At 40.5% G+C, this 27,500-nt stretch overlaps 1 protein-coding gene across 6 annotated transcripts in view; it reads left to right on the top strand.

Moving 5' to 3' along the window:
- atrnl1b (attractin-like 1b) overlaps window positions 1–27,500 on the top strand; it is a 127,884-nt gene that overhangs the window by 27,999 nt on the left and 72,385 nt on the right. For all 6 annotated transcript variants that reach the window (XM_047159361.2, XM_017483859.3, XM_017483860.3 and 3 more), the window contains 13 exons: window positions 72–159; window positions 2,598–2,853; window positions 6,153–6,336; window positions 8,626–8,780; window positions 9,712–9,796; window positions 9,990–10,198; window positions 12,603–12,721; window positions 13,936–14,068; window positions 17,509–17,696; window positions 17,872–18,085; window positions 19,031–19,213; window positions 25,403–25,621; window positions 26,199–26,336. In XM_047159361.2, coding sequence (XP_047015317.1) covers window positions 72–159; window positions 2,598–2,853; window positions 6,153–6,336; window positions 8,626–8,780; window positions 9,712–9,796; window positions 9,990–10,198; window positions 12,603–12,721; window positions 13,936–14,068; window positions 17,509–17,696; window positions 17,872–18,085; window positions 19,031–19,213; window positions 25,403–25,621; window positions 26,199–26,336 — 2,171 coding nt within the window. The remainder of the gene's footprint in view (window positions 1–71; window positions 160–2,597; window positions 2,854–6,152; window positions 6,337–8,625; window positions 8,781–9,711; window positions 9,797–9,989; window positions 10,199–12,602; window positions 12,722–13,935; window positions 14,069–17,508; window positions 17,697–17,871; window positions 18,086–19,030; window positions 19,214–25,402; window positions 25,622–26,198; window positions 26,337–27,500) is intronic.

Genomic DNA, 27,500 nt, shown 5'->3' with positions numbered 1-27,500 from the left:
TGCTCATACTCTGATCTTTTTTGTTCTGTTTGAAGATCATAAATCAGAAATATTTTCTTGTCTTTCTGCAGTTATAATCTGGATAGTGGCACCTGGAACACTGTGGCTAGCAGTAGTGGGCCTGTGTCGAGATACGGCCACTCTCTCGCACACTATCAGGTAACACGTCTTCTGAAACACGTGTGTGTGTATATATGTGTGTATATGTGTGTGTATGTGTATATATATGTGTGTATATATATATATATATATATATATATATATATATATATATATATATATATATATATATATAAAATGTATATATGTATGTGTGTGTGTGTACATGTATATGTATTATTTTTTATAGATGCAAAAAAGCACTGAATTAAACTACAGTCCTTGGGTTCTTTTCAGCCTTGCTTAATTGCTTAAAAAAGTTGTGTAAAGTTTTAGTAGTCTTAAGTTTATATTTGTAACACTCAGTTTGTGGATTTTATTTTAAATAAATGAAAAAAAATGTCACTGAACACCCCCCCATCCGATTAATCGAATAAATAAAAAAAAATAATTAATTGGCCAACTAATAATAATAATCGTTAGTTGCAGCCCTAAATCATCGCCTTTATCCTCTTCTTCCTGTCATGTTTATATCCTTGAGGAAAAGGCACAAAGTCTTTAGCTAACAATTCGCCTAGGGGCTGTGGAGATCTCTCTTCACTGAGGCTACATCCACATTCATTCGAATAGGTCTGAAAACTGCGCTTTCACTTTAAAACGCTCTCCTTCTACACTGGCATTTTCAAACGTTTTCCAAAGTCTGCTAGTCCGCGCTGAAAACATTTCCATCCCTATACTGCGCATGCGTAAAAAAGTAAGAAGCTTTGGTCTGCATCGTTTTACGTTTGGCGTTTATTTAAAAATGCAGTCTGAAGGTTGTACAAAGTGACAATCTTTTATCAATGCTATCAAACTGTACAGCAGGCACAACAACCTCACAACATCGTCCACCATTTGGTTTGGTATGAGTAGAATGGATCACATGACTGCGTCACTTGGCTGAAAATGAGTCATTGTTTCTGAATATCTTGTTTTCTCTGTCCACACAACAACACGGAAACGCAGTTTTCAAATGAATCCATGGGAGCGTTTCTGTATGATAAATTCTTTATTCTAATATTTCGAGATACCGGATTTCCATGAGCTGTAATCATCAAGATTAAAACAAACAAAAAAACTTGAAATATTTCACTTTATGTGTAATGAATCTAGAATATATGAACGTTCCACTTTTTGAATGAAATTGCAGAATTTTTTGAAATGCATCTGTATTCTCCTGCCTCGTGGACTTTGAGGAGACACGAGTCTGTTTGAATCCTGGTGGAGAAATTGTCATGCAAAGATTGCTTTAAGTAAAAGTTAGGTTCGAGTTGAATTGTCTGCACCAAGGTTTAATTATGGGCTTATTCACAGACGGCATTGTCATCACAGGGTTTTTTTTCTTTCTTTTTTCCTCCCTCCTCTTCAGTAAATTACTCCTGCTGTAAATGTAGCAGAACAATAGACAATGGGAACACATCTTCATTGTTCATACTAACATTTATATAAACAATTTATTATATATTTAATCCGCATTACTTTTTTGGAGTAAAGCCTTTTAGCTGCTCACATACAGTACTGTGTAATAGTCTTAGGCACAAGCAAAGAAATGCTGTAGAGCAAAGATGCCTTCAAACTTAATGAAATGAAATGTTTCTACATTAAAAAAAAAAAACTATAAAGAGCAGGAAACAGAAATAAATGAAGTAGATATTTGGTATGTTGACCATTTGCTTTATAAAATATCAGTAGTAGTCTCCGGAACAAATTTGGCAATTTTATAATGAAATGAGCTGTAAGTGTTATTGAGCATCTTGCTGAACCTGTCGCGGTTCTTCTGGAGACTTTGACTGTCGCACTTGCTTTTTATTTTTGCATCAAAGCCCAGCAGCCTTCATTGTGGGTTTTTTTTTTTTTTGTGTGTGTCTGAAAAGTGTCCCTTGTATGTAATAAGCTGCTTTCTTTACTGACATACAAACATTTTTCTGTACCATTTCATTTTGTGCTGGTAAACCAATGTTTGGAATCGATAGTGTAGAAGTCATAAAATAAAAACGTTCTTGTACTTTTAGTTTGTACTAAAAAATGGGGTGCCTAAGACTTTTGCACAGTACTGTATATGCAACAACATTTCTGTCCCCATGAATCTAGGTGGTTATCCTTTGCTGTTCCCACTGTTAGGAAAAAGAGTTAAATGAGTTGACACCCAATCCTGGGAGCAGATCTTTTCCACATATAGAGTTGTTTCACATATTCTCCTGTTTAAAGTTGGAGCAGAGATCACATCCAGAGACTGCGTTTGAAAAGCAGTTTTCACACTCAAACAGTCCGAGCTATCGGTTCTAAAGGCCTTTTTTTTCTTCTTCCTAAATTCACCTCATTTAATTCAGCTATTTAGTTCTAATTAAGTTTCTTTGACATTTTTTTATTTATTTAAAAACAGTGTTGATCAGAGATGCACCATTAACACGTTTTCTCCGCACCATTTCTTTGTCTCCGCGTTGTCTGTGTCTCTGCAGGATAAACTCTACATGTTCGGGGGAAAGTTGGAGATGGGCTCGGGTAATGTAACAGACGAATTGTGGGTGTTTAATATGCAGAGTAAGTCATGGGCTCAGCAGTCTCCAAGCACGCCGGCACATGGTCAGGTCTACGCGGTGGAGGGTCATTCTGCACACATAGCCGAACTGGACACAGGAGACGTGGTAATGGTGGTCATCTTCGGCTACTCCTCCATCTACAGCTACATCAGCAACGTGCAGGAGTACAACATCAGTGAGTGTGTGACTGACTTGATGTTCAATAGCACGGAAGGTGGTTCAAATCGGTACCAACAGTGTTCTGAGGTCCAAGTTCAGTCTCCGTCGAGAATGTGTGAACAAACATTATCCGGTCAGTTGTATGTATAATGATGAATGATATTATTATGGTCAGAAGGTTAAAGAGGATTAAGAGCAGTTACATTACAGGCACAGAAGATGGTAGTGCATCTCCAAGGGGCACTCTTAATAAAGACACCAAACTGTACTTTCTCTTGTCTCCCATTTCAAAATGTGAATATAGTATCATATATACATACACACACACACACAGTAGGGGAAATAAGTATTGAACGTGTAAATTTTTTTCAGTAAATATATTTAATAAATATAAAAATAAATAAATAAATAAATAAATGAGGCTTTATTTGAGCGCTTTTGTCAGTGAAACAGCCTTGTTGTGTCGTGTTGTTGCAGTGAGAAACAACCTGAGGGCACTGTGTGATATGGTATTGTGACCCGTATAGGACAGGAGAAGAAGTGAAACACAGTCGCACGTTTCTCTGACTAATACTTTTTCTTTTACAAGTGTTGTATTCCACAAGCCTGTAAAACTTTGAAAGAAATACCAGTAGGACAGTAACTTAAATAATATGTTAAAAAGCGAAATATTAAATAAACTTTAAAAAAAAACGCGGTCAGGTGACATGCCTGGAGATGGATCCTGAGATTTGTATTGTTTGCCCGTTTAACACACATTTTTCCCCCACAAAGCCGACATATGGCTTCATCCAAATTTATTGGTTCATCCCTCTCATTAAGCTCGAGTCCAAAATGTTCCCAGATCGACGATGTAACATTCAGTTTCCCAACAAGATCCATCGCAGCGGCAGAACCCGAAGTGAAATCGCAGAATTCTCCTGAATGGATTTTGCTGCGCTCAAACAAACCCACGCCAAGCTAACAGACACCACCATATAAGACGTTTGATTATGATTACGTAATTTGTGTATTAACATAAAATCTCCTGCTATATGGTAGGTTATAAATGCAAATTAATATTGCAACTATTATTGTTATTGTTGTTATTATTATACTTGTATACCAAACTTTGTACTGGTCATAGTGCCCACTCAAGCAGAAACATTAACGTTGCTTATGATGGTGTGGTTGTCATGGCCACCGTCACAGCCCTAAGGAAAAGACTCGGAGCTGTTATCTTGGCAAAGGGAGGTAGCACAAAGTATTGAATAAAAGGGTGCCAATAATTATTGCACAAATATATTAAACAAAGATGTTTTTTTGGATAAAAGTATATTTAGTTTCCTGTCCGGTTTAGTTTGATATCCACGAGAGCAGAGTATTTTACACATATCTACCAAGGTTGCCAATATTAGTGAAGTGCACGAAAACAAATAAATAATGATAATAAAATTTTTTAGATATAAAATAGAAATAGAATTGTTTTATTTTCTTTTAAATTAATTATTATTAAGTTGTAAGAAGGCATAAAAGGCAGAACTATCAGTATCCGCCGATATCACTCGGTGAATAATCGGTTATCGGTATTGGCTGAGAAATTTTGTATCGGTGAATCTATAAAAATATATATACACCCACACGCACTATCTTTTACTATTCTATTGAATATCCCTTAATATAGAGAATTTAAGGCTGCAGTAATCCTTAAATCCAGTAAGCTTTACACAAAAAGCTTTGAAGGTACACCACATGCACACAGGTAAAAGCTACATATTGAAGATGCAGTGAAAAGGAACAGTACTGTTTAATACCTTTATTTCTGAGAGTGTGCTGGCAAACCATGCTGACCAGTGCCAGAGTTCCTGTTTCTCACTTTTATGTCTTAATTCTTAGTTTAATCTGCTTTTAGCTTCCGTTTTAAGTCTTATAGTTTAATTATTTTAATCATACATGTGGAACTAAACGTAAACATGTGTGTATATTTATGGGGAAATATATGGAGAACATTGGAGAACATTAGCGAACGAGAGAAATGAGTATGCCCTTATGAATAACATCATCATAATCACAAATGGCAACAATGCGGTTTGCTAGACTCTTACTGTGTTTTCTCTGTTTTCTCCTGGAGTATTGACTCAGAAAGGGGAGAGTTTTCACAGATTTTCTTTAAATTAGTTATTTGGTTTATTTATTTATTTTTCTTAATTGACCCTTTTTGGTCTAACCTGCATACTTGCCAACTCGGCTTATTTTAAGAAGTTGATAAAATGAATGTTTAAAGAGACAGAGAAGTATACTTTATTCTCCCTGCATCAAATAAAAAAAAAAAATCTGTTCTTTATAGCCATGAACTAATCAATAATGATTAAGCATTCATTCATGTTAGCTGGAATGTTCTGGAACTGGACCTTTACAAACTTGAGCTGAATCACTGGTGGCATGTGTTTTGTCACTTGGTAATTGAACATTACTTGGGTTCTTCTAGATTTACATTTACATTTATTCGTTTAGCAGACGCTTTTATCCAAAGCGACTTACAAATGAGGAAATACAAGCAAAGCGATATATCAAGCGGAGAACAATACAAGTAGTGCAACTATACAAGATCTTTTAATTGAGTTCTACAAAAGCAAAGTGCACAGAGTAGAGGTGTAAGAGCCAGAGTAAGGGTTTTTATTTATTTATTTATTTTTAAAAGGGTTAGTTACGTGCTCACGGAAGAGGTGGGTCTTTAGCGGTGTTTTTTTGAAGATGGTGAGAGATTCTCCGGTCCGGATTGATGTTGGAAGTTCATTCCAGCACTGAGGGACCGATAGTGTGAAGGTTCTGGAACGGGACCTTGAGCCACGCCGAGTAGGCACTACTAAGAGTCGGTCGTTAATCGATCACACATTGCGTGAGGGAACGTAAACCTTCATGAGAGTGTTGAGGTAGGAGGGTGCTGTTCCAGACAAGGTCTTGGAGGTGAGCATCAAGGCATTGAATTTGATACGAGCGGCTACAGGAAGCCAGTGGAGGGAGATGAAGAGGGGAGTGACATAGGTTCTCTTGGGCTGGTTGAAGAATAGATCATTCTTTCTTTAGTTATGATTAAAATTCTCTGTGAATCAGATAAGAGTTCAGTAAGTTTCAGTAAGAGTTATTTACCAACTAATAATGCTTTAATGCCATAAGCAAACAGTCTCTTTGTTACTAAACAAACTCAAATACACAGTAGCTTAGAATCCAAGAAAATGGCTATTTTTTATATCGCCTTGTGTTTTGTGTCAGTCGTGCTATCCGTGCGCACACAAGCACTTATTTCACATTATGGTTTGTTCTCTCTGACCACAGAAACAAACACATGGCTGGTTCCTGAGACGAGAGGAGCCACAGTTCAGGGGGGCTACGGCCACAGCAGCGTGTATGACGCCGGCAGCAAGAGTGTGTATGTCCACGGAGGCTACAAGTCCCTGCCTGCTAATAAGTATAGCCTTGTGGATGACCTGTACCGTTATGAGGTGCACACTCGTATCTGGTGAGTGTCCATTAACATGGACAAGCATGAACGTACATCTTTTTTAAATAGTTTAGTATTTTTTGGGTTATTATTATTATGGGGGTCTCAAAATCATTTCCCACAGCTTCTGGAATTCTTTACATTTAATTTCCCATTCATCTGTTGTCTTTAGGATAACCAAAGATTATAAAGTATGATGGTAGGGGAATAAAACTTATCGTTTTGTTTTACCGACATCAAAAAAAAAACTACAACTAATTAAGAAGCCATTAGAGCCTCCCTTTCCGACTTGGACATTAGGGATCGATTTCAAATTTATATCCAGATTTCTGTAAAGCTCCACTCTGAATTGAGTTGACACTTTTAATAAAGTTTGTCAGGTCGTTTTGGCTTTATTTATTTATTTTTTCAAGGTAGTAAAGACGAGGCTATTAAAGTTACAAATTCCCTGGCTTCGGTTTGACATGAATTCTCACAACTCGGGTAAAAGAGTAAAATAAGGCAAGCCTGAAGTTTTGAATGCGAAATCAGTCGGAACCTGTACAATATTCCGGAGGTTATTGCCGTATCTGTTTCTAATTAAATAGCAGTTATACTACATGCAGTATGTGCCATTCAACACTTGAGTAGCGATGCGACGAAAGCAAAAGTCTGGGCTGAAACCGAAAAGGATTATTTATTTATTCATTTATTTATTTTAAAGCCCGTTTTAAAATAGTTTTTTTTTGTATAATTGTATTAATATTAGACGTTTTAATTCATTTCATCAATTTAGTGAATCTGAATTGAAAAACTACAAACCAATAAGATGATCACACTTTTATTGAAATCAACACACCAAAACAAAAACAATATTAAATATATTATTTTTCATTCAGTTCTGTTTTTTTTATTATTATTTTTTTTATCCAAATAATGTAAAGTTAGTGCGCACGTTGGCTTAGTGGTTAGCACGTTCGCCTCACACCTCCAGGGTCGGGGGTTCGATTCCCACCGTGGCCCTGTGTGTGCAGAGTTTGCATGTTCTCCCCGTGCTGTGGGGGTTTCCTCTGGTACTCCGGTTTCCTCCCCTAGTCCAAACACGTGCATGGTTGGCATGTCCAAAGTGTCTGTAATGTATGAAAGGGTGTGTGAATGTGTATGTGATTGTGCCCTGCGATGGATTGGCACCCATGTCCAGGGTGTACCCCGCCTTGTGCCCCATGCTCCCTGGGATAGACTCCAGGTTTCCCCGTGACCCTGAAAAGAATAAAGCGGTAAAGAAGATGGATGGATGGATAATGTTAAGTTCTAGAAAACTGTTATGATATGCAAATCAGCAGTCAAGTAATGAACTATATCTCTGTTCTGTTTATGTAAACATATGTCCACATTAATTAAAGATTGTTGGGCAAAACAGCAGCAATAGAACTAAAACAACTTGTAAACAACAGATGTAGCCTCAAGTCAAGAGCAAAGTTTTGCAGGGCTACACAAATTTTAATGTAATTGCTATAAACATTGCAAATTAGTCTGCTTTCTATTCAAGCAAAAGTGGCAGGTTTCTCTTCAAGAGCAAAAGTTGCTCAGCTTTGTGGCAGGAGAGATGTTTCCTCTTCTCATCAAGAGCATGAGACGCTGCTCTGATTAGTCTCTCCCTCTCTGTGCTGGTGTTTGGGGCAGATAAATACCTGAGTGCATTCCGCGCAAGCAAAGGAAAGCGTAGCTGTGCTTGTTGTGCCACTGCTGTGGATCGGGGCGCTTTCCTGTAGAATCTCGTCAAACGTCAGAAAGTGAAGGAGTTTGCGCCTCATCACTGATACGCACCCGTTTCTCCGGCACACTTTGTGCTGCACGTCAATCCTTCAGCAGCTGCATTCATCACCTCCAGCTCTACCTGCCATTTCCTGTGCACGCTGCTTTTCCTCCGCATCAAAGTAGCGTTCTTTAAATCGTGGATCTAGATATCATTATCTATGATGTCTATCATTCATATATCTATATATCATTATCAATCTATATATCATTATCTATAATGTAAAACGATAACGGTCAGCTAGATCGAGAGTGAAATCTGAGCACCGAGCACCGAGGAGCAGGGCGTGGCGGCGTATATTTTCGGCTCATGTTTTCTGCCTTTTTTCTTTTTCGGTGGCCAAAACTTCGGTGCATCCCTACTTGCAGTTTATCACAGTGACGTTTACATGAATCTAAACGTCCACTTTAACAATCGACTGCAGCTTTAAGGAAAGACTACACACACATACAGAACTTCTTAGTGTTTTTAGCATCACTGTATCCTGAGGAGTTTTTGCCTGTTGTGTTTAGGACTATTCTGAAGGAGAGCAGTTACCCACGCTACCTCCACTCGGCAGTGCTGCTGGGAGGAACTCTGCTCATCTTTGGAGGAAACACTCATAATGATACGTCACTAAGCAATGGTGCTAAGTGCTTCTCTGCTGACTTCCTGGCCTATGATATTGGTATGAACTGTCTATTTCCATGTCTGTTTTCTCTGTTCGTTTCATCTTTAGAACACAACCTAAGCAAGTTGTCTACATCTTTGCTCCAGTTTCTCTGAGAGAGTTTTTCATAACTTTTGCTTAAAAATAGTTTTTGTAAGTATACTGATGATTGAGTTTTGACCTTATTTATTTATTTATCTATCTATCTATCTATTTATTTATTTAATAAACTGTACGATTCCCAGAATTGTTTAAAAAAATAAAATAAAACACGTGTTATAAAACTTACAGCATTTCACGTTTAATCCCCTTGAAAGTACTCTCCTTGTGTTGTGATGCACACATCCCAGTGTTTCTCCCATTCCTGGAAAAAACTGTATGTAGAGTAATGTACAAAATGACACTCATTACAACTTGAGGTTTGGGCTTAAAAGAAATGTTTATATACAGTGTATTTTTTAATGTATAATGTTTAACAATATAGTTTAATGAATATAGTTTATAGTATACATAGCTACGAGAGAGATATTTGGGATATTTTCACCTGTGAGAAGGTAGAATCGTAGCTAACATTGGAGAGAACTAAAATAATAGACATTTTTCAATTTCCAGACCAAAGCAACTCTACTAACCATAAAAAAATAAATAAAGATACCCATGTTGAAATCACAACAATTGTATGTGTAAAATGATGATTTATTTAAAAGGATAGTGACTAAATCGTTATTTGTTAATGAAAGTTGGATCTATTCAGGTAGCCATGTGAGATGTTCAGCAGAAGATCCTGTGGGTGAATAATTGGGCATACAGCTGTTGTTCTAAGTGGTTGTCATACCAGAGAAATATGCTTAAAAATAGTTTAGGGTCGTGAGGGTTAATATCATCATGCCTGTGATGATAATTTACTAGTAAGCGTTTGGCAGGCTAATTGTTTTCTCGTTTTCCACAGCGTGTGATGAGTGGAAGGTCCTCCCCAGACCAAACCTGCACAGAGATGTTAATCGTTTCGGCCACACTGCTGTCACCAGTAATGGGTTAGTAGCTAAGTGACAATGTGTAGGGGTGCAATTTGAAAAAAATATTTTAACATTTTAGACTGTATTAAAGTAAAGCTAAACTATTTCCACTGCAACAGGTCTGGTTTTAAAATTTTTTAAAATTATTTTTTAAATACATAAAACATACTACACACTCACTCCCTCTCTCTCGCTCTCCATCCCTCTGCAGGTCTATGTACGTGTTTGGTGGATTCTCCAGTGTGCTGCTGAATGATGTGCTGATCTACAGGCCGCCCAGCTGTGAGGCGTTTGTGGGGCAGGTGCGATGTGAGGCTGCAGGTCCAGGGGTGCGCTGTGTTTGGAGACAGAACCGCTGTCTCTCTTGGGAGCCCAATTTTTCCACAAGCACACCTGCAACCTTCTGCCCTGCCAAGCCTGGTATGTGCTGCTGCAGCTTCTCTCCTGAGACAAGCTTCTATCTATCCACACCTATTCAATCAGCAACACAGACTTCAGGTTTTAGGGGTTGTGTGACTGCCTGATGATTAATACTACTGCTGTTTATACCATAGCCCTGTTGTAGTCTTGAATCTGATTGGTCAGAAGATGTTGATTCATTTTCTGTCACAGTATGGCTTTAATGTTGGCGCTGACTACAAGGCAGATCAGAGGTATATGCTAATGTTCTCAATTTAATGCGTAATACGGTGCTCACATAATAAAGCCTAATAATTAGTATATAACAAAGTGTATTTAATAAAGATTCATGTATAATCATTGATATGGTCAAGCTTTTCATATGGAGTCTCCAGTGTCAGCACTTTGTAACAGAAATATTTCCGTACAGAAACATTGCAGATCCTGTGTAACATTTATAAGCTTCTTAACTTCAAGTGAGAAAAATAAAGTGAGGCTGGTGAGAGAGCGACTGTTTATAATTGCCATAATAATAAGTGACAACAGGAACTAACTCGTTGCATGGATGTTCCGTAGCATTGAACGTAACTATAAATGGATGAAAAGATAGAACGTGTTATTTTTCAGTAACGTACTGTATAACAGGAATATAAAACATTTCCTACGTGCCGTTATTAAAAAATAATCAACTTCGGGGTGTTCGGGGATCACGCATCTCCATCGCTGATTATTTTCCTTTATACCATGGTCTGTCTGGATACTCAATTCTGATTGGCCGAATTAGCATTCAAACCGTATAATGCACATGTAGTTCCAGTCCGTTTAATCACCGTTCTAAATTATTGCGCTGCCTATAAACAGCTGTAACCATAGTAACATAGTTACAGCTGCATAGAGTAGTTAAACTCACAGCTTCATTATTAGTAGAGACGCAGCACAGACTCGGTTAATTCATATGTGCGCTCTTTCTCTCTCTCTTTCACTCTTTCTCATAGCTATTTATTATAATTCATTCAGATAAATGGAATTGTATCTCACTGCTTTATCTGTGTACGATTTAGAGCAGGCAGAATTCTAGCTCTAACGACCTGAATATAAAATAACAAAAAGTAACCGTTATTTATTTATTTTTTTAAATCCTTTTCAAATTTTGCACTGCAAATATCAATGACTGCTTTAGCTCGTCAATGCTGGCAAGTGATGTACACCTACAGTAGCTATGGATTATCCCTTATGACATATATAGCAAATTTATATATATATATATATATATATATATATATATATATATAGTCATCTTCAGCAAATATAGATTGTTTGTGTGAGACACAAATTTCACACGGTTCCTTTAGTTTTGGGAAAGAGGAAAAATCAATATGGGTGACTGTCAGTTCCAGCTTATATATTGTCTGACAGAACTCATTCACTTTATCAGCAACAACAAGATTGAAACAGCATGTTTGCTGTGGCAGTAAAACCTGACTACTATGTAGACTTGATTCTGACGGAGAAAAGAGAAGAATAAGCATTGCTTTTTTTTTTTATTCATGTAATCATGTAACGGGTCACTCTCAGTCCACATCATTTCCCCATTTGAACTGCTAGTTGTTGACGAAGTTGAATAGCTCTCCATCTCACCTGATGACCTGTGTATGGTGTTCTGAGCTGAAACACACACACACACAAACTTTAGCTGTTGTAATGAGAGGGAGAGAGCACAGCTCTCCGCCATCCCTCTTTGATCATGAGCAGCCATTGGGAAGTCATCAAAAAAACCTCGCCGTGCCTTTAGCTAAACAAAAATGCGTGCACACATGCAGTGCATAATGCCCATGTGTTTGCCCTCAGGCTGTGCAGTGCTGGTGCTAAGCCCTGATAATTGTTTGATCTGAAATTCAAACCTCTTGAAATGGGTTTTCTGTGAGAGAGACCAGTACGCACTTTGTCTTGGAGCAGAGACACACCAGAAGGGAATCTGGGAGCCTTTTTGTTTTTCTTTTTCTCTAGTGAAAGAAGGTTATGTGGTGATTGTCTTCTCTTAATTGTAGAATAAAGCGCTGTGTGTTGAGGGTGACGGATGCGAGCAGAGTCTGCTTTGATGCTTAATATAAGGCCAGCAGTTTGAAGGCTATTGATTGGGCGTAAATGGAAATGCGAGACGGGTGTTTGATGTGCTTATTGTTTCTTTCTTACCTCATTTCAACTTCTAAGGTGTTAAGAAGCTCCCGCAGAACTTTTCCTGCAGAACCGTTCCTTTCTGAAGTAATTCGAGGTTGCCTGACTTTCTTTCTCAACATTAATGCAAACAGACAGGGAGTTAGACATGAGTCGCTTTTAAATGCATGTTCTTTGGCTTCTCTCGCTTTGTAGTGCTGTTATTCCTCTTTCTTATTCTGACCTTGTCTCATCTCGTCTGTTTCTTTAGCAACCATGGATGAGAGATGTCACCGCTTCTCTGACTGCACCAGTTGTAGTGCAAACACTAATGGCTGTCAGTGGTGTGATGACAAGAAATGCATCTCAGCCCTCAGCAATTGCACTGCAGTAAGTAGTCTTGTAGAGGGAGCCAGAGAGCCACTCTGTTCCTCCATACTTTACACTGTGACACTGCAGGTCAAGACCATTCGTATGGGTGTCTAATACTCATTTTTTATGAATCTACAGTCCTGATTTCTTCTGTTTTTGTGTACATCTTATACTAAATTGTTTCAGAAATTAAAACAAAATCTAAGATAAAACAAAAGCAACATGAGTAAGTGCAAAATACAGTTTAAATGTTATTTATTGAAGCACAAAAGTTATCCAATACCAGCTAGGCTTGTGTGAAAATGTATTTACCCCTGTAGTTACTCATTCCCCAAATCTATGAAACTGCAAGGTGGTTGAAATACATCAGCCTGGGAAGCGTTGCAAAGCTCTGGGACTCCAAAGGACCACAGTGAGAGCCATTATCTCCAAATGGAAAAACTCGGCACAGTAGTGGCCAAAATCAAGAGTACTGGATGAGTAGGAAGTCACTCTTTTGTGACTTCCTACTCATCCAGGAAGTCACAAAAGAGCCCAGGATAACATCAAAGGACCTACAGGACTCTCTTGCATCAGTAAAGGTCACTCTTCATGACTCCACTGTCAGAACGACTCTGGGCAAAAATGCCATCCAGGGAAGAGTGGTGAGGTGAAAACCGCTGCTAACCCAGAAGAACATTAAGGCTCAACTGAATTTTGCCAAGACACACCTTGATGATCCTCAAACCTTTTGGGAGAATGTTCTGTGGACTGAAGAGTTGAAAGTGGAACAGTTTGGAAGACAGGAGTCCCGTTACATCTGACGTAAATCAAACACCGAATTCCACAAAAAGAACATCATATCTACAGTCAAGCATGGTGGTGGAAGTGTGATGGTGTGGGGATGCTTTGCTGCTTCAGGGCCTGGGAAATTTGCAGTAATTGAGTGAAACGAATTCTGTGCCCCACCAGAAAATCCTAAAGGAGAATTTCCGGGCTGCAACTGGATTTATGCAGCAAGACAACAATCCAAAGCACAGGAGCAAGTCCTAGTCCCAGAGTTTAAGGGGGCAATTAGTTTTTCACATTGGTGATAGGTCTTGGATAACTTTGTCTGGTTCAATAAAATAAATAAATGAATAAAATTTCATTTGAAGATCTGAAACTATTTATTATGAGAGAGAGAGAGAGTAAGAAATATCAGAAGAAAATACTTCTTCACAGCGCTGTGTTCCTGTTTTCTGCTATTGCAGAGTGTGAGAAACTTCACCAAGTGCTCCATCAGAAATGAGCAGATCTGCAGCAAGCTGGCCAACTGCAAGAGCTGCACCTTAAACCTTAACTGCCAGTGGGATCACCAGCAACATGAGTGTCATGCGCTCCCTGGTAAGATGTGCAAGTTTAAGAGGGTCAGTCCTCACATGTTGGCATTTTAGTTCAATGTAGTTCAAGAACATTGATTTGTTGGATGGTGGATTAGATTGTTTTAGGTCTCAGAATCTAGCTAATAGAATATCACATTTTTATTTTCATTGTCTTCCACACTTAGCCAGTTGCTGGAAACTTTTTATGAATTAGAAACGGCACCGGCTTTTTTTTTTTTTTTTTGGATATATTCTACAGTTACATGTATGTTTATAGTACAGTAACCTCTAATGAGATTGTGTATAGGCTGGTACGTCCAAGCTTGTATGTATAAATGCGGGTAATCTGATTATCACTTCAAAATAAATTTCACAGAAGCACCAGAGTTTTAAAAAAATGTATTTGTGGGGGGCACTGTGGCCTCGCACCTCCGAGGTTGGGGTTTCGAATCCTGCCTCTGGCCTGTGTGTGCAGAGTTTGCATGTTCTCCCCGTACTTTGGGGGTTTCTTCAGGGCACTCTGTTTTCCTCCCCCAATCCAAAGACATGTGTTGTAGGCTGATTGTCATTTCCAAATACTCTGTAATGTGTGAATGTGTGCGCGATCGTGCCCTGTGGTGGATTGGCACTTTGCCCAGGGTGTGCCCCGAGTCCCCTGGGATAGGCCCCAGGCTTCCCCATGACCCTGTGTAGGATAAGCGGTGTGGAAAATGGATGGATACATGCATGTTTAATTGTGGATGTTGTAATTACAATGATTATGTAGAATTACACACACACACACACACACACACACACACACACACACACACACACACATTTATAAGGACCATTTTTTTTGTCTTAATTTGAGTCTAACCCTTATAGAAACACTAAATGTTCCTGCTGCTGGTTTTGCTCGACACTAGGTGACCTAGACTGTGTACTTCTGTTCCCTTGACTCGTTTTTTAATTTAAAAAGCGCTATACAAATAAAATTGAATTGAATTGAATTTACTTAATGTACATTTACTGAAAGCTTTAGTCAAGTCTGTGTCTGTATCTGGACCTGTACACCTTTAACTATCCATCATTTTGTCAAGAAGCAAAGTCTAGTCTTAGTTAAATTACGGAAGCAAACATACATAAAGGCTTTATTCCACTATAAAAATATAAAAGTCACCTTTTATTGTAGTTCTGGTCTGTCTAGGGTTTAATCTATCAAAACCGTTATTATTGAGGTCTATTCCGTTCTGAATGGATGGCCACATTCTTTGATGACAGCATCCTACTTTCTTCCTTCATATGGCAATGAACAGCACTGTAGCAAACAGAACACAGCTTTTATTTCACGCACAGATGCTTTTCACTATTCCAAACATGGATATGCACTAAAAAGGGTTGTTCTCTTTTATGGCTTATTGATTGGTTGCTGTGCATTCACATAGTGGAGCATTTCGCAGGGATGTGCCGTCACTGTTTGAATGAGTCATCAATAATCAGCATGCAAGAACAAAAACGATGAGAAATATTCAGCTTCATCATCAATCATTCAACCGAAAGCTCGTTTATATTATTTGTGGCCAAAGATAGTTGGTGGCCAGAACATTCAGGACGTTCTTGTACTTAAACTAAGAGCGTTCTTTCATCTTTTTAATATTGTTTACTATTATTCCTCTCAAAGCTTCTATGATGTAGAACGCCTAGCTTATAGATTCCTGTAATTCAGTTCATGTTTTTCTGACCCTTTTGTCCATTTTTTTTTTTTTTGACCATTTGTCAAAGTCTTAATAAACTTCAGTGCATCTAGAACTCAACACCAAGACACTTATGAGAGAGGCCCATGTAACTAGAGAGAACTGGCATGATGTGTGCTGAGCTGCCATTATGATCATTATTATTGTTCAGTATAAAGTAGAGATGCACCGATGTATCGACCAGTAATCGGTATCGTATGATAAAGGCAATTTTTCACGTTATCGGCCGGTAGTTTAAAAGCATCCGATGATCAGGGAAGATTATCTCTTGTCAATCAAACATATCGATTTCGTGCTGTGTGTAAACAGGATGTGTCTTGTGTGGAATGATGACAAAACCGCAGTTTGTAATCTCTGTAATCTCCGCACCGCTAAAATTTTACACCGGAAGTGAGCAGAAGTGAAGCGGTGTTGAGTCCAACCCCCCGCCCCCCCCCACCACCCCCCCCCCCCACTCGCATGCTGCTCACGCTGAATTAAAGTGCCAGTACACTGTTGAAAGATTTAAATGAAGATGACTTGACAAAAAAGTAGTATATATTGCACAGAAAAATATATTTGTAGTGTATTTTATCCATTTAATGTTAATGAGTTAATATCATCAAAAAAAACCCTTATATTAGGCCTGTGTATTACCAGTTTGATGTAATTAATAACATTCAGTAAGTTAAGAAATCTTACTTTAATCTTCAGAATTGAGTTCATGTGTTAATAGAGTAATTTGTTTTGTGTTTATGAGACCAGTTACTATGAAACAACTTGTTGAAATGGAGAGAATAAAGTCTTTATTTGCATTTCTTTCAGAATTGTGGAATTATTTATTATTAATTTAACAGAAGGTATAAAAGGCAGAACTATCGGTTATCGGTATCGGCTGATATCACTCTGAATAATCGATTATCGGTATCGGCTGAGACATTTATTATCGGTGCATCGCTATGATAAAGTTATTGTTATTATTATTCAGCCGTGGAAAATCATAAATACATTAGCTAGCTACTGCTGCTGTTACTACTGCTACATCTACTAGGTTGGCTGTGGCTCAGGTGGTAGAGCGGGTTGTCCACTAATCGTAGGGTTGGCGGTTTGATTCCCGGCCCGCGGGACTCCACATGCCGAAGTGTCCTTGGGCAAGACACTGAAAAGAGTCCTAAGTTGGCCTAAGGGTCCCGATGGCAAGCCTTGCATTGCAGGTACCATTGGTGTGTGAGTGGGTGAATGAGAAAAGCGCTTTGTAGAACCGCTAAGGTTCTGCTGCTGCTACTACTACTTCTACTACTATGCTCATGAGCATATCTCACACGCATGGGTCAAGAGCTTTTGATGAGAGATCTTTTGATGAAAACTGAGTCTCTGCTGACTAACAGCTCGCTCAACTTCACTTCTGTTGCCGCTTTTGTGGAATAGCTTTGGGTAGCAAGTGATGATGCGCTTTGTGTTTAGAGCTGCTTGAGTTTGCACTCCGATTCTTTGATTTCCTCAGTGAGGCATCTATAGTGACGCTTGTGTGCTTCATTTAAGGGAATCTTGGAAAGTAGCAGTTATTTATTTGAGACATTTCAGTATGCTCTTAGTAGATGGTAAAATGATGCAGTCCCTACATATGTTGGTGTACTGCACTGTTTATTTTCTTGCTCCTGCTTTTTGATAGTAGCTGAAATGTACTCTGTGCTGAAGTTGGTCTGATTCTGTCCTCACCTGTATCTCTCTTTGTGGCCGTTTGCAGCCAAGTTGTGTGGAGAAGGGTGGAGCCAAGTGGGCGAGGCCTGCCTGCGCATTAACTCAAGCCGAGAGAGCTACGACAACGCCCGGCACTACTGCAAGAACCTGGGTGGCATCATCGCCTCTCTTTCTACTGCCAAGCAAGTCGATTTTGTTCTTGGAGAACTACAGAAGTACCAGCAACAGGAGAAGGTGTGTGCGCTTTGTAGTTATTCAAAGAACCAGGATAAGTGAAAACAAACGTGTGTGTGTGTGTGTGTGTGTGTGTATATGTGTGCGTGCCCATAAGAGAGAGGAATGTCTCTCTTTCTGCATCATGTGAGGTCATACAGTGTCCCTAAACCTTAATGTGTTTTAATTTCTGCAGAAGCTGTTCCCCTGGGTGGGCCTAAGGAAGATTAACGTGTCCTACTGGGGCTGGGAGGACAACTCTCCCTTCACGAACACTTCTTTGCAGTGGCTGCCTGGAGAGCCCAATGACTCAGGCTTCTGTGCCTACCTGGAGAGAGCGCAGGTCTCGGGGCTCAGGGCAAATCCCTGCAACGCCAACACAGACGGCCTCATCTGTGAGAAAGCAGTCGGTGAGGCTCTGGTCACCATATTCATCTTTTTCCGGCTGCGTTCAGGCTTCTGGGGTTTCTTCTGTTTGGAGGAGGAATGAATTGTTTGTTGTTGTTTTTTTTTTTTTTTTTTTAGAAATGTTGCTAAGCGAAACAAATTGCCTAATCAGGTTTTCCTAAATGCTTGTTGTTTGTTTTATGAAAATAGGTCTGAATAAATGCATGGCATTGATGGCATGTGTTATTTTAATATTTATTGGTGGGGGACTATAGTATTTTTTATATTAAGTAAACTGCGCTCTACATGGATTCCAGATCAGCATTGTTCTCTCTGATTAGTGAGCATATTCTATATAATGAACCTGTTTGGGGTTTGTCCTGTACAGTAGCGGATACTGCGATTGTGGGTTGGCCAACGGAATGCAAAATAATGGAAAAACATCAAGAGTTTGTATTGTATATCCAATACAAAGCCAGAAACTGCTGTTATTGGTCATGTAGAAAGTGTCCTTGCAGATTTGAGTCCATAACAGTCCATGCAGGATTTCGCAGAGATTTTTTTTGTGATCGTTGCTGCCAAGAATGCTTGATTTATTTTTTTTATGGCACCCTATATTTTTGTGCTTTTTTGCACTCACACAAAATTGTTTTCACGGCCTTTCGCAGTTTTCGTTGGTAAATGAGGTGATGTCACATGACACGTCTTGGCCCAAACCGGTCATTTTGAAAAACATATTTTGGAGTTTCCTTGATTTCCTCGATCACAACCTCGCAAAATCCTGGAGGGACGTGCCTAAGCTTAAAAACAAATCCGAAATGTTCCTGCTAAAAATTTCGATTATTTCCTCTTTGTGATTACTTTGCTTAAGAGAGAAAGCACATTTGACAGTGTTCGAACCTAGTACAGCCATTGCTCCTAGACTACTTCATGAGCTGAGATATACGGGTCTTGTTTTGTTTCCACAGAGAGCCGGAATGCACGTCCGTGTAAGACACCCTGCTCGCTGCATGTGACCTGTGAGAACTGCACCAGCCAGGCCACAGAGTGTATGTGGTGTGGCAGCACCAAGCGCTGCGTGGACTCCAATGCCTATGTCATCTCCTTCCCCTATGGCCAGTGTCTGGAATGGCAGACTGGAGACTGTGTGGGTAAGTCTCGCCTGATACATATAGCACATAAAGGGTTTATGAAATTGGTTTGGATGTTGGAATATATATGATTGGGCTGTTGTGATTGATTGATTGATTTCAGGGGGTATCAGTACGTGTCTTAGTGTGTGTGTGTGTGTGTGTGTGTGTGTGTGTGTGTAGTACAGGCCGGTACAGAAAGGACATAGAGGGTATAAGGAGATGGAAATGAGATTGTGATTTCGTGCGAGAGCAAGGGAGTTGGCAGTCTGCGGATGTTGTTTTTTTGAGTGTTTGATGGCGTCTGAATTGAGAGCTGGTGTAAATGTTTTAGAGATGAAGCTGTGATGATTTGCATAGGAGAGACATCACAACTGGGTTTGAAGATGCAATCAGGAGTCACTGATGGATTCCAAGTATCTGCAATGGACCTCAACTTGCAGCTGTCACTTTATACTAGAGGCCTTAAGATGCACAGAACTTAATGATGTACAGTATGTCATGCTCGTCTTGTAATCCCTGTTTTCTCTTATTTTGTAGTCCTGATCCTGTTTTACAAATTTGCTGTACTTTGGCAGCAAAGTATCGTTTGTTCTCATAATATATAATATATATGAAGAATTCAGGAAGTAACTGAAGTGCACTTTAGTAGTAAGAGTAATAGAAAATGAAGCGTAGTACACAACACTTCCAAGTGCTTCTGGAGCTGTAGGCGGAGACACATTTATTCACTGAAGTTATTGCTTGGTTTAGAATTGCACCCCTGTGTGTGTTTCTGTAACCGACAATATAGTTTGTCAGTGGGATTAACATTGTAAAGAAAAACACCTATAATCTGCATCAGAATGCTCTGTCTCCAACAAGAGCTCCTCTTTTATCTCATTAACAGGACTACCTGGCAATTTCTCTGATTTAAACATCTGACTTTCCCTCCAGGCAGACGGTACGTGATTTAAGAGCAAGCACAGAAATCAAGAAACAAGCTAGCTTTAGCAGTACTGCTTATAAAGGACGCTTTGGAAGGAGAGTATACATATCCAGGTCTAGATATTATGTTTATAATTTTTTTTTTTTTTTAAAGTATTATTTAAAGGCAATTTTTTTATTACTATCGGCTGATAGTTTAGAAACATCTGATGATCAGGGAAGATTATATCCTGTCAATCAAAAGAGGGCAGGAAAACACATCGGTTTCGTGCTGTGCGTAAGCTCTGTAAGCTCCGCGCCGCTTAAATTTTACACCGGATACTGCGGCAGTGAAGCGAGAGTTTTGCTGTCGAGTCCAATTTTTTTTGTTGTCGCACTGAATGAAAGCGCCGGTCCACTGTTGAAAGATTTAAACGAAGATGAGTTGACAAAAAAGTCTATATTGCACAGAAAAATATATTTGTGGAGTAGTGTATTTCATATGCAGATAATGTTAATACATAAAAAAGTTGATATGATATATTACCAGTTTGATGTAAGTGATGAAGTAGAAATGCTTGTGTTTGTGGTGAGTGAATGTGAGACTAAAGGGAGGATTTTTATAGTTCAGTCAATTAATTCTGTTAATATGAATTACGTTAAGAAATCTTACTTTAATCTTGAGAATGTAGTTCACATGTTAATAGAGTAATGTGTTTTCTGTTTATGAGACCAGTTACTGTGAAACAACTTGCCGAAAAAATGGAGAGAATAAAGTTTTTATTTGCATTTCTTTCAGAATTTCGGAATTAATTGTTATTCATTTAAACGAAGGTATAAAAGGCAGAACTATCGGTGTCGGTTATCGCAATCGGCCGATATCATTCTGAATAATCGCTTATTGAGAAATTTAGTATCGGCGCATCTCTAATTATTTTGTTTAGCTGCCAGATTCCACCCATCCGCCATCTCTCCCCTTATCCCCTATATGACTGTTACCAACCGGGGTGTGTGAAAGCTCAGGTGCTTCCTCCAAGACACGTGAAGCCGACCGGCTGCATCTTTTCAATCTGCTGCTCATGCCCAAGATTATCTAGTGTCACTGTGATTGACGGGGAGAGAGAGCATGCCAGAAAGCATGGTCAATATTGCTCTCTCGGCTCTCAGCCACAGGAGGCTGCGGCATGGTCAGGATTCGAACTCTCGCAGTCTCCCTGAGGCAACAGGTTTCTGTTTCTGCTCGCAGGAGCTGATGTAGTCATTTTTAATTGCATTCTGAACTACATTAATGCTAGGATCTTCAGTTATAATGTAGGACAAAAAAATGATCCAGTTTCCATCTGACACTGGAAAATTATTGTATGTGTTTAAGATTTTGGGAAAACTCTCTGTTGTCAAGAAAAGCTCCAGTGGAACTGTCAGTGTCTCATATTTCTGATTGCCAGAGAGAATTTCATTGCAAACAAAATGACGTGTGTGTGTGTGTGTGTGTGCTTTTCACTCACTGAATCGAACTGCTCACTCTGATGGAAAAAGAATTAAAATCTCTCAAGCAGAAGTGGGTGGTGTGAGTCTGTAAATCTCTGACTAGGGGAAATATCAAAATGTATCTCTCCATCTTGCAGAGAGACAGTTACTTATCACAGCTCATCTCACGGCACACCCGTGTCACTGCTCTGTTTTTTATATATATATATATTTATTTCTGTGTGTCACTTGTTCTATGGACAGAAAACAAAGCATTTCCCTGTGCTGAGGCTTGCGCAGATGCATGAAGCTGGACATCTCTGCAGTGTGTGTCTCTGAAAAACCATCATGTGTACTGTTCATACTCCTGCTGAATTTCAGTCTCTTTCCTAAAAGTACTATCACAGTTATTGATTTAGCTTTGATGTTTTATGAACAAGAGCAAAATATCCTTCAGACGAGCGTGTTTAATCCGCAAGATATTTTCCTCTTTAAACAATCGGGTCCATAAGTATTTGGACAGCGACACGTTTTGGGGATTTTGCCTCTGTAGTGGATTTGAAATGAAGCAGTTCAATCAAGATGAGATTGAAGTGTAGACTTTCAGCTTTAATTCAAGGGCTTTAGCACGTAGCTCAAAAGTATTAGTGTGGGAATGAGTGAGCGTGTGTGTGTCTGTGTGTGATGGTATTTGTGGTAGATATAAGCATTAAATCTGTCAGCACAAGCATTAAAGAGCAGGAAGGTGAAACGGTGGCATTGAACAATGAGGACGAGGACGAACACGAACCCTTTTGTTCAGCTGAAGGACAGAAACAAAGCCACGTGTCCATTCAGACTTCAGCTCTGTGTGGAAAAGCGTCTTTCCTTTAGTTCTTGTTCATTGCCAGATGGTTTTGTCCCCTGCATATCTTTCTTCATGTCCTGTCTTTGTCTCACTCAGCTGTATGAGTTAGCTGTAGTCCGGACTTGGCTTTAGGCAGTGGTGGGAATGGCAGAGAGACACTGGGGGGACTCTAGTTGGAGAGGTTTTTATTTTTTTTTAATTCATCAATTGTGTGTGGCACAAAACAAACACTGTCCATTGAGATGAATCTCTGCTTGGAGATGATAAAGAACGTGTTGACGTCTGATTGGTCCTGTGACGACGTGCGTGGATATATAAGCGTTTCCATTGGCTGCAGCCTGTAGGTGTTGTGGCCAATCACGGAAACCAACATTGCGCTACCACGCGCAGAATATCCCCGCTACGCTTATATACAGAACTCGCTCTCACAGGCTGTCGAGTGAGTAAAAATACACGCCCTCTTCATTTCCTTAAAAAAATATAGCCAGTGTAAACTGGAACTCCGTCTGTCCCCCCCCACCCCCCCGGTTTTGGGTCAGCTGGAGGGACTCGTGGGACTCCTCTAGTGAGCACGGACTGCACGTTGGATGTGGCTGCTGCGCTACATGACGAGAAGCAGTGATTTCTGTGAATGTTATTTAGGAAGTGCTGCTGTGGGCATGTGATGAATAAAACACATGAGATGAAAACAATTGATTTTGGAAATGTTCTCATCGCTAGTCATTAGATGTAATTATATTATATAATGTGCAGTATAGCAGTGTAGTGTTATTAATGTGAGCCTCGCTGTTGCCTTGATAATTAAAAAATGTAATTTCTCTATGCTGCCATTTCAAAAAGTATTTATAGAGCTAGGCAATGTGTCCAAAATAAGATATGTGCATTACACTCACACACATATATGTATGTGTGTGTGTGTGTGTGTGTGTGTGTTATATATATATATATATATATATATAATATACACACACAGTATCTCACAAGTGAGTACACCCCTCACATTTTTGTAAGTATTTGATTATATCTTTTCATGTGACAGCACTGAAGAAATGACACTTTGCTACAATGTAAAGTAGCGAGTGTACAGCTTGTGTAACAGTGTAAATTTGCTGTCCCCTCAAAATAACTCAACACACAGCCATTAATGTTCTGAGTCAGTCAGCATTTGTGCACAACACTTCTTGCTGTTCAGAAATGTTCTAGGTATTCAGCTAAAGCTGTGCTGTTACAGTAATCGCATGACAATTAGATACAGGCAGTTTGTACTGCTGGAGCTGACTGGAGAGGTGAACAAATACAATTTACTCGGCGCTCGAATTAGTTCGAGTAGTTCAACGAAGATCCGTGATCCTTGCCGTTCCTAACATCTAAGGCAGGGGTGTCCCCTCAAAATAACGCAACACACAGCCATTAATGTCCAAACCACTGGCAACAAAAGTGAGTACACTCCTAAGTGAAAATGTCCAAACTGGGCCCAATTAGCCATTTTCCCTCCCCGGTGTCATGTGACTTGTTAGTGTTACAAGGTCTCAGGTGTGAATGGGGAGCAGGTGTGTTAAATTTGGTGCCATCGCTCTCACACTCCCTCATACTGGCCACTGGAAGTTCAACATGGCACCTCATGGCAAAGAACTCTCTGAGGATCTGAAAAAAAGAATTGTTGCTCTACATAAAGATGGCCTAGGCTATAAGAAGATTGCCAAGACCCTGACACTGAGCTGCAGCACGGTGTCCAAGACCATACAGCGGTTTAACAGGACAGGTTCCACTCAGAACAGGCCTCGCCAGGGCTGACCAAAGAAGTTGAGTGCACGTGCTCAGAGTCATATCCAGAGGTTGTGTTTGGGAAATAGACGTATGAGTGCTGCCAGCATTGCTGCAGAGGTTGAAGGGGTGGGGGGTCAGCCTGTCAGGGCTCAGACCATACGCCGCACACTGCATCAAATTGATCTGCATGGTTGTCGTCCCAGAAGGAAGCCTCTTCTAAAGATGATGCACAAGAAAGCTGGAAACAGTTTGCTGAAGACAAGCAGACTAAGGACATGGATTACTGGAACCATGTCCTGTGGTCTGATGAGACCAAGATAAACTCAGATGGTGTCAAGCGTGTGTGGCAGCAACCAGGTGAGGAGTACAAAGACAAGTGTGTCTTGCCTACAGTCGAGCATGGTGGTGGGAGTGTCATAGTCTGGGGCTGCATGAGTGCTGCCGGCACTGGGGAGCTACAGTTCAATGAGGAGGGATCCATGAATGCCAACATGTACTGTGATATACTGAAGCAGAGCATGATCCCCTCCCTTTGGAGACTGGGCTGCAGGGCAGTATTCCAGCATGATGACGACCCCAAACACACCTCCAAGACGACCAATGCCTTGCTAAAGAAACTGAGGGTGAAGGTGATGGACTGACCAAGAATATCTCCAGACCTAAACCCTATTGAGCATCTGTGGGGCATCCTCAAACGGAAGGTGGAGGAGCACAAGGTCTCTAACATCCACCAGCTTCGTGATGTCGTCATGGAGGAGTGGAAGAGGACTCCAGTGGCAACCTGTGAAGCTCTGGTGAACTCCTTGCCCAAGAGGGTTAAGGCAGTGCTGGAAAATAATGGTGGCCACACAAAATATTGACACTTTGGGCCCAATTTGGACATTTTCACTTAGGGGTGTACTCACTTTTGTTGCCAGCGGTTTAGACATTAACGGCTGTGTGTTGAGTTATTTTGAGGGGACAGCAAATTTACACTGTTACACAAGCTGTACACTCACTACTTTACATTGTAGCAAAGTGTCATTTCTTCAGTGCTGTCACATGAAAAGATATAATCAAATATTTACAAAAATGTGAGGGGTGTACTCCCTTTTGTGAGATACTGTATGTGTGTGTGTGTGTGTGTGTGTGTGTGTGTGTGTATATATATATTACACTATTTTACTTTTTATTATTTGTTGTTAATTTAAACTGTTTAATCCCCTTTACCTTTTGTTTTCTAGCCCAGAACTGCTCTGGTTTTCGGACGTGCGGACAGTGTCTGGAGCAGCCCGACTGTGGTTGGTGTGGAGATCCGACTAACACAGGCAAAGGGCAGTGTGTGGAGGGCTCGTACCGTGGCCCTATGAAGAACCTGCCCAAACACAGCCAGGACATGCTGCTGGATACGACTCTCTGTCCCAAGGAACGAGGCTACGAGTGGGCCTTTATCCAGTGCCCTGGTCAGAACACACTCTGTTATCAAGTTTTTCTTTGTATGCTCAGCACTAGGGATGGGCGATATCTCATCGTATGCGATGTACCGGTAGAAATTCTCCCCACGATAAGAATGAGTCTTCCCGCGATCACGATAAAGCCTAGTTGATTACATGTTTCTGTGTGCGACGGTGTGCGACCCTTCGCAGCTCACGTGCAGTGCGGAAACAAGTACAGCGGGCGCTGAGGAGGAGTTTATCACTAAACAAGGAGGTACCTCTACAATCTGGAACTGGTTCGGTTACAGAAAATCAGTTTTACTTTTAGATCAATGTTTGTGTTTCTGAGGCTCTCAAGACTGCATGCACCTGTCACTTGGAGCCAAAAACAGTGGTGCACTGTACTAAATATATATCATCACTGATATCGTTATCGCAATAAATAGCAGAAAATATCGTGATTATAGTTTTAAGTCCATATCGCCCATCCCTACTCAGCTCCTCGCTACAGTGTGGCGAAATAAATACAGTGGAAGAGTCTTGAGTGTTTGTTTACAGATGCGGGCAGGGAGTTTAATTTCTCCTTTTCCCTTCGTTCTTCCAGCCTGCCAGTGTAACGGCCACAGCACTTGTGTGAACGGGAGCGTGTGTGAGCAGTGTCGTAACCTCACCACCGGCCCGCACTGCGAAACCTGCATGCCTGGTTATCACGGAGACCCCACCAACGGAGGGAAGTGTCAAGGTCAGTGAGGGATTCCGACTACAGGAAGCACTGTCAGTCTCAGCAGCTGAGGCCGTAAACAGTACACAATAGTAGACTGGCTAAAAGCACACGGAGCATGATTTGTGTTAAGGTCATACAGGAGCCGGCGCATTTAGACGTGGGAGGAAAGGTTTTGCGTGCTCCCGCTGTAATGGAAAAAGCAGAAGCTCTCCCACGTGAACGCACATATATACACGTGTTTGAGACCCCAGCAGGCTTTGTAAGTGAAGTAGCACATTGTGTGGTAGAGGTGAGAGGTGGCGTGTAGCCTCTGGCGCTGTTCATTTTAAACACAGCTCTCTGGCCCAGCAGTGAACCAGGTCTCCTCTCAGAGGTTGTTTTGTTCTGAGTCAGGCAGCATTTGTGCACAACACTTCTTGCTGTTCAGAAATGTTCTAGGTATTCAGCTAAAGCTGTGCTGTTACAGTAATCGCATGGCAATTAGATACAGGCAGTTTGTACTGCTGGAGCTGACTGGAGAGGTGAACAAATACAATTTACTCGGCGCTCGAAGTAGTTCGAGTAGTTCAACGAAGATCCGTGATCCTTGCCGTTCCTAACATCTAAGGCAGGGGTGTCCCCTCAAAATAACGCAACACACAGCCATTAATGTCCAAACCACTGGCAACAAAAGTGAGTACACTCCTAAGTGAAAATGTCCAAACTGGGCCCAATTAGCCATTTTCCCTCCCCGGTGTCATGTGACTTGTTAGTGTTACAAGGTCTCAGGTGTGAATGGGGAGCAGGTGTGTTAAATTTGGTGTCATCGCTCACACACTCCCTCATACTGGTCACTGGAAGTTCAACATGACACCTCATGGCAAAAAATTCTCTGAGGATCTGAAAAAAAGAATTGTTGCTCAACATAAAGATGGCCTAGGCTATAAGAAGATTGCCAAGACCCTGACACTGAGCTGCAGCACGGTGTCCAAGACCATACAGTGGTTTAACAGGACAGGTTCCACTCAGAACAGGCCTCGCCATGGTCAACCAAAGAAGTTGAGTGCACGTGCTCAGAGTCATATCCAGAGGTTGTGTTTGGGAAATAGACGTATGAGTGCTGCCAGCATTGCTGCAGAGGTTGAAGGGGTGGGGGGTCAGCCTGTCAGGGCTCAGACCATACGCCGCACACTGCATCAAATT

This window comes from Ictalurus punctatus, chromosome 13, assembly GCF_001660625.3.
Source record: "Ictalurus punctatus breed USDA103 chromosome 13, Coco_2.0, whole genome shotgun sequence".
Lineage (NCBI taxonomy): Eukaryota > Metazoa > Chordata > Actinopteri > Siluriformes > Ictaluridae > Ictalurus > Ictalurus punctatus.
Note: the sequence above shows the minus strand (reverse complement) of the source record. Positions and strands in the feature narration are given on the sequence as shown.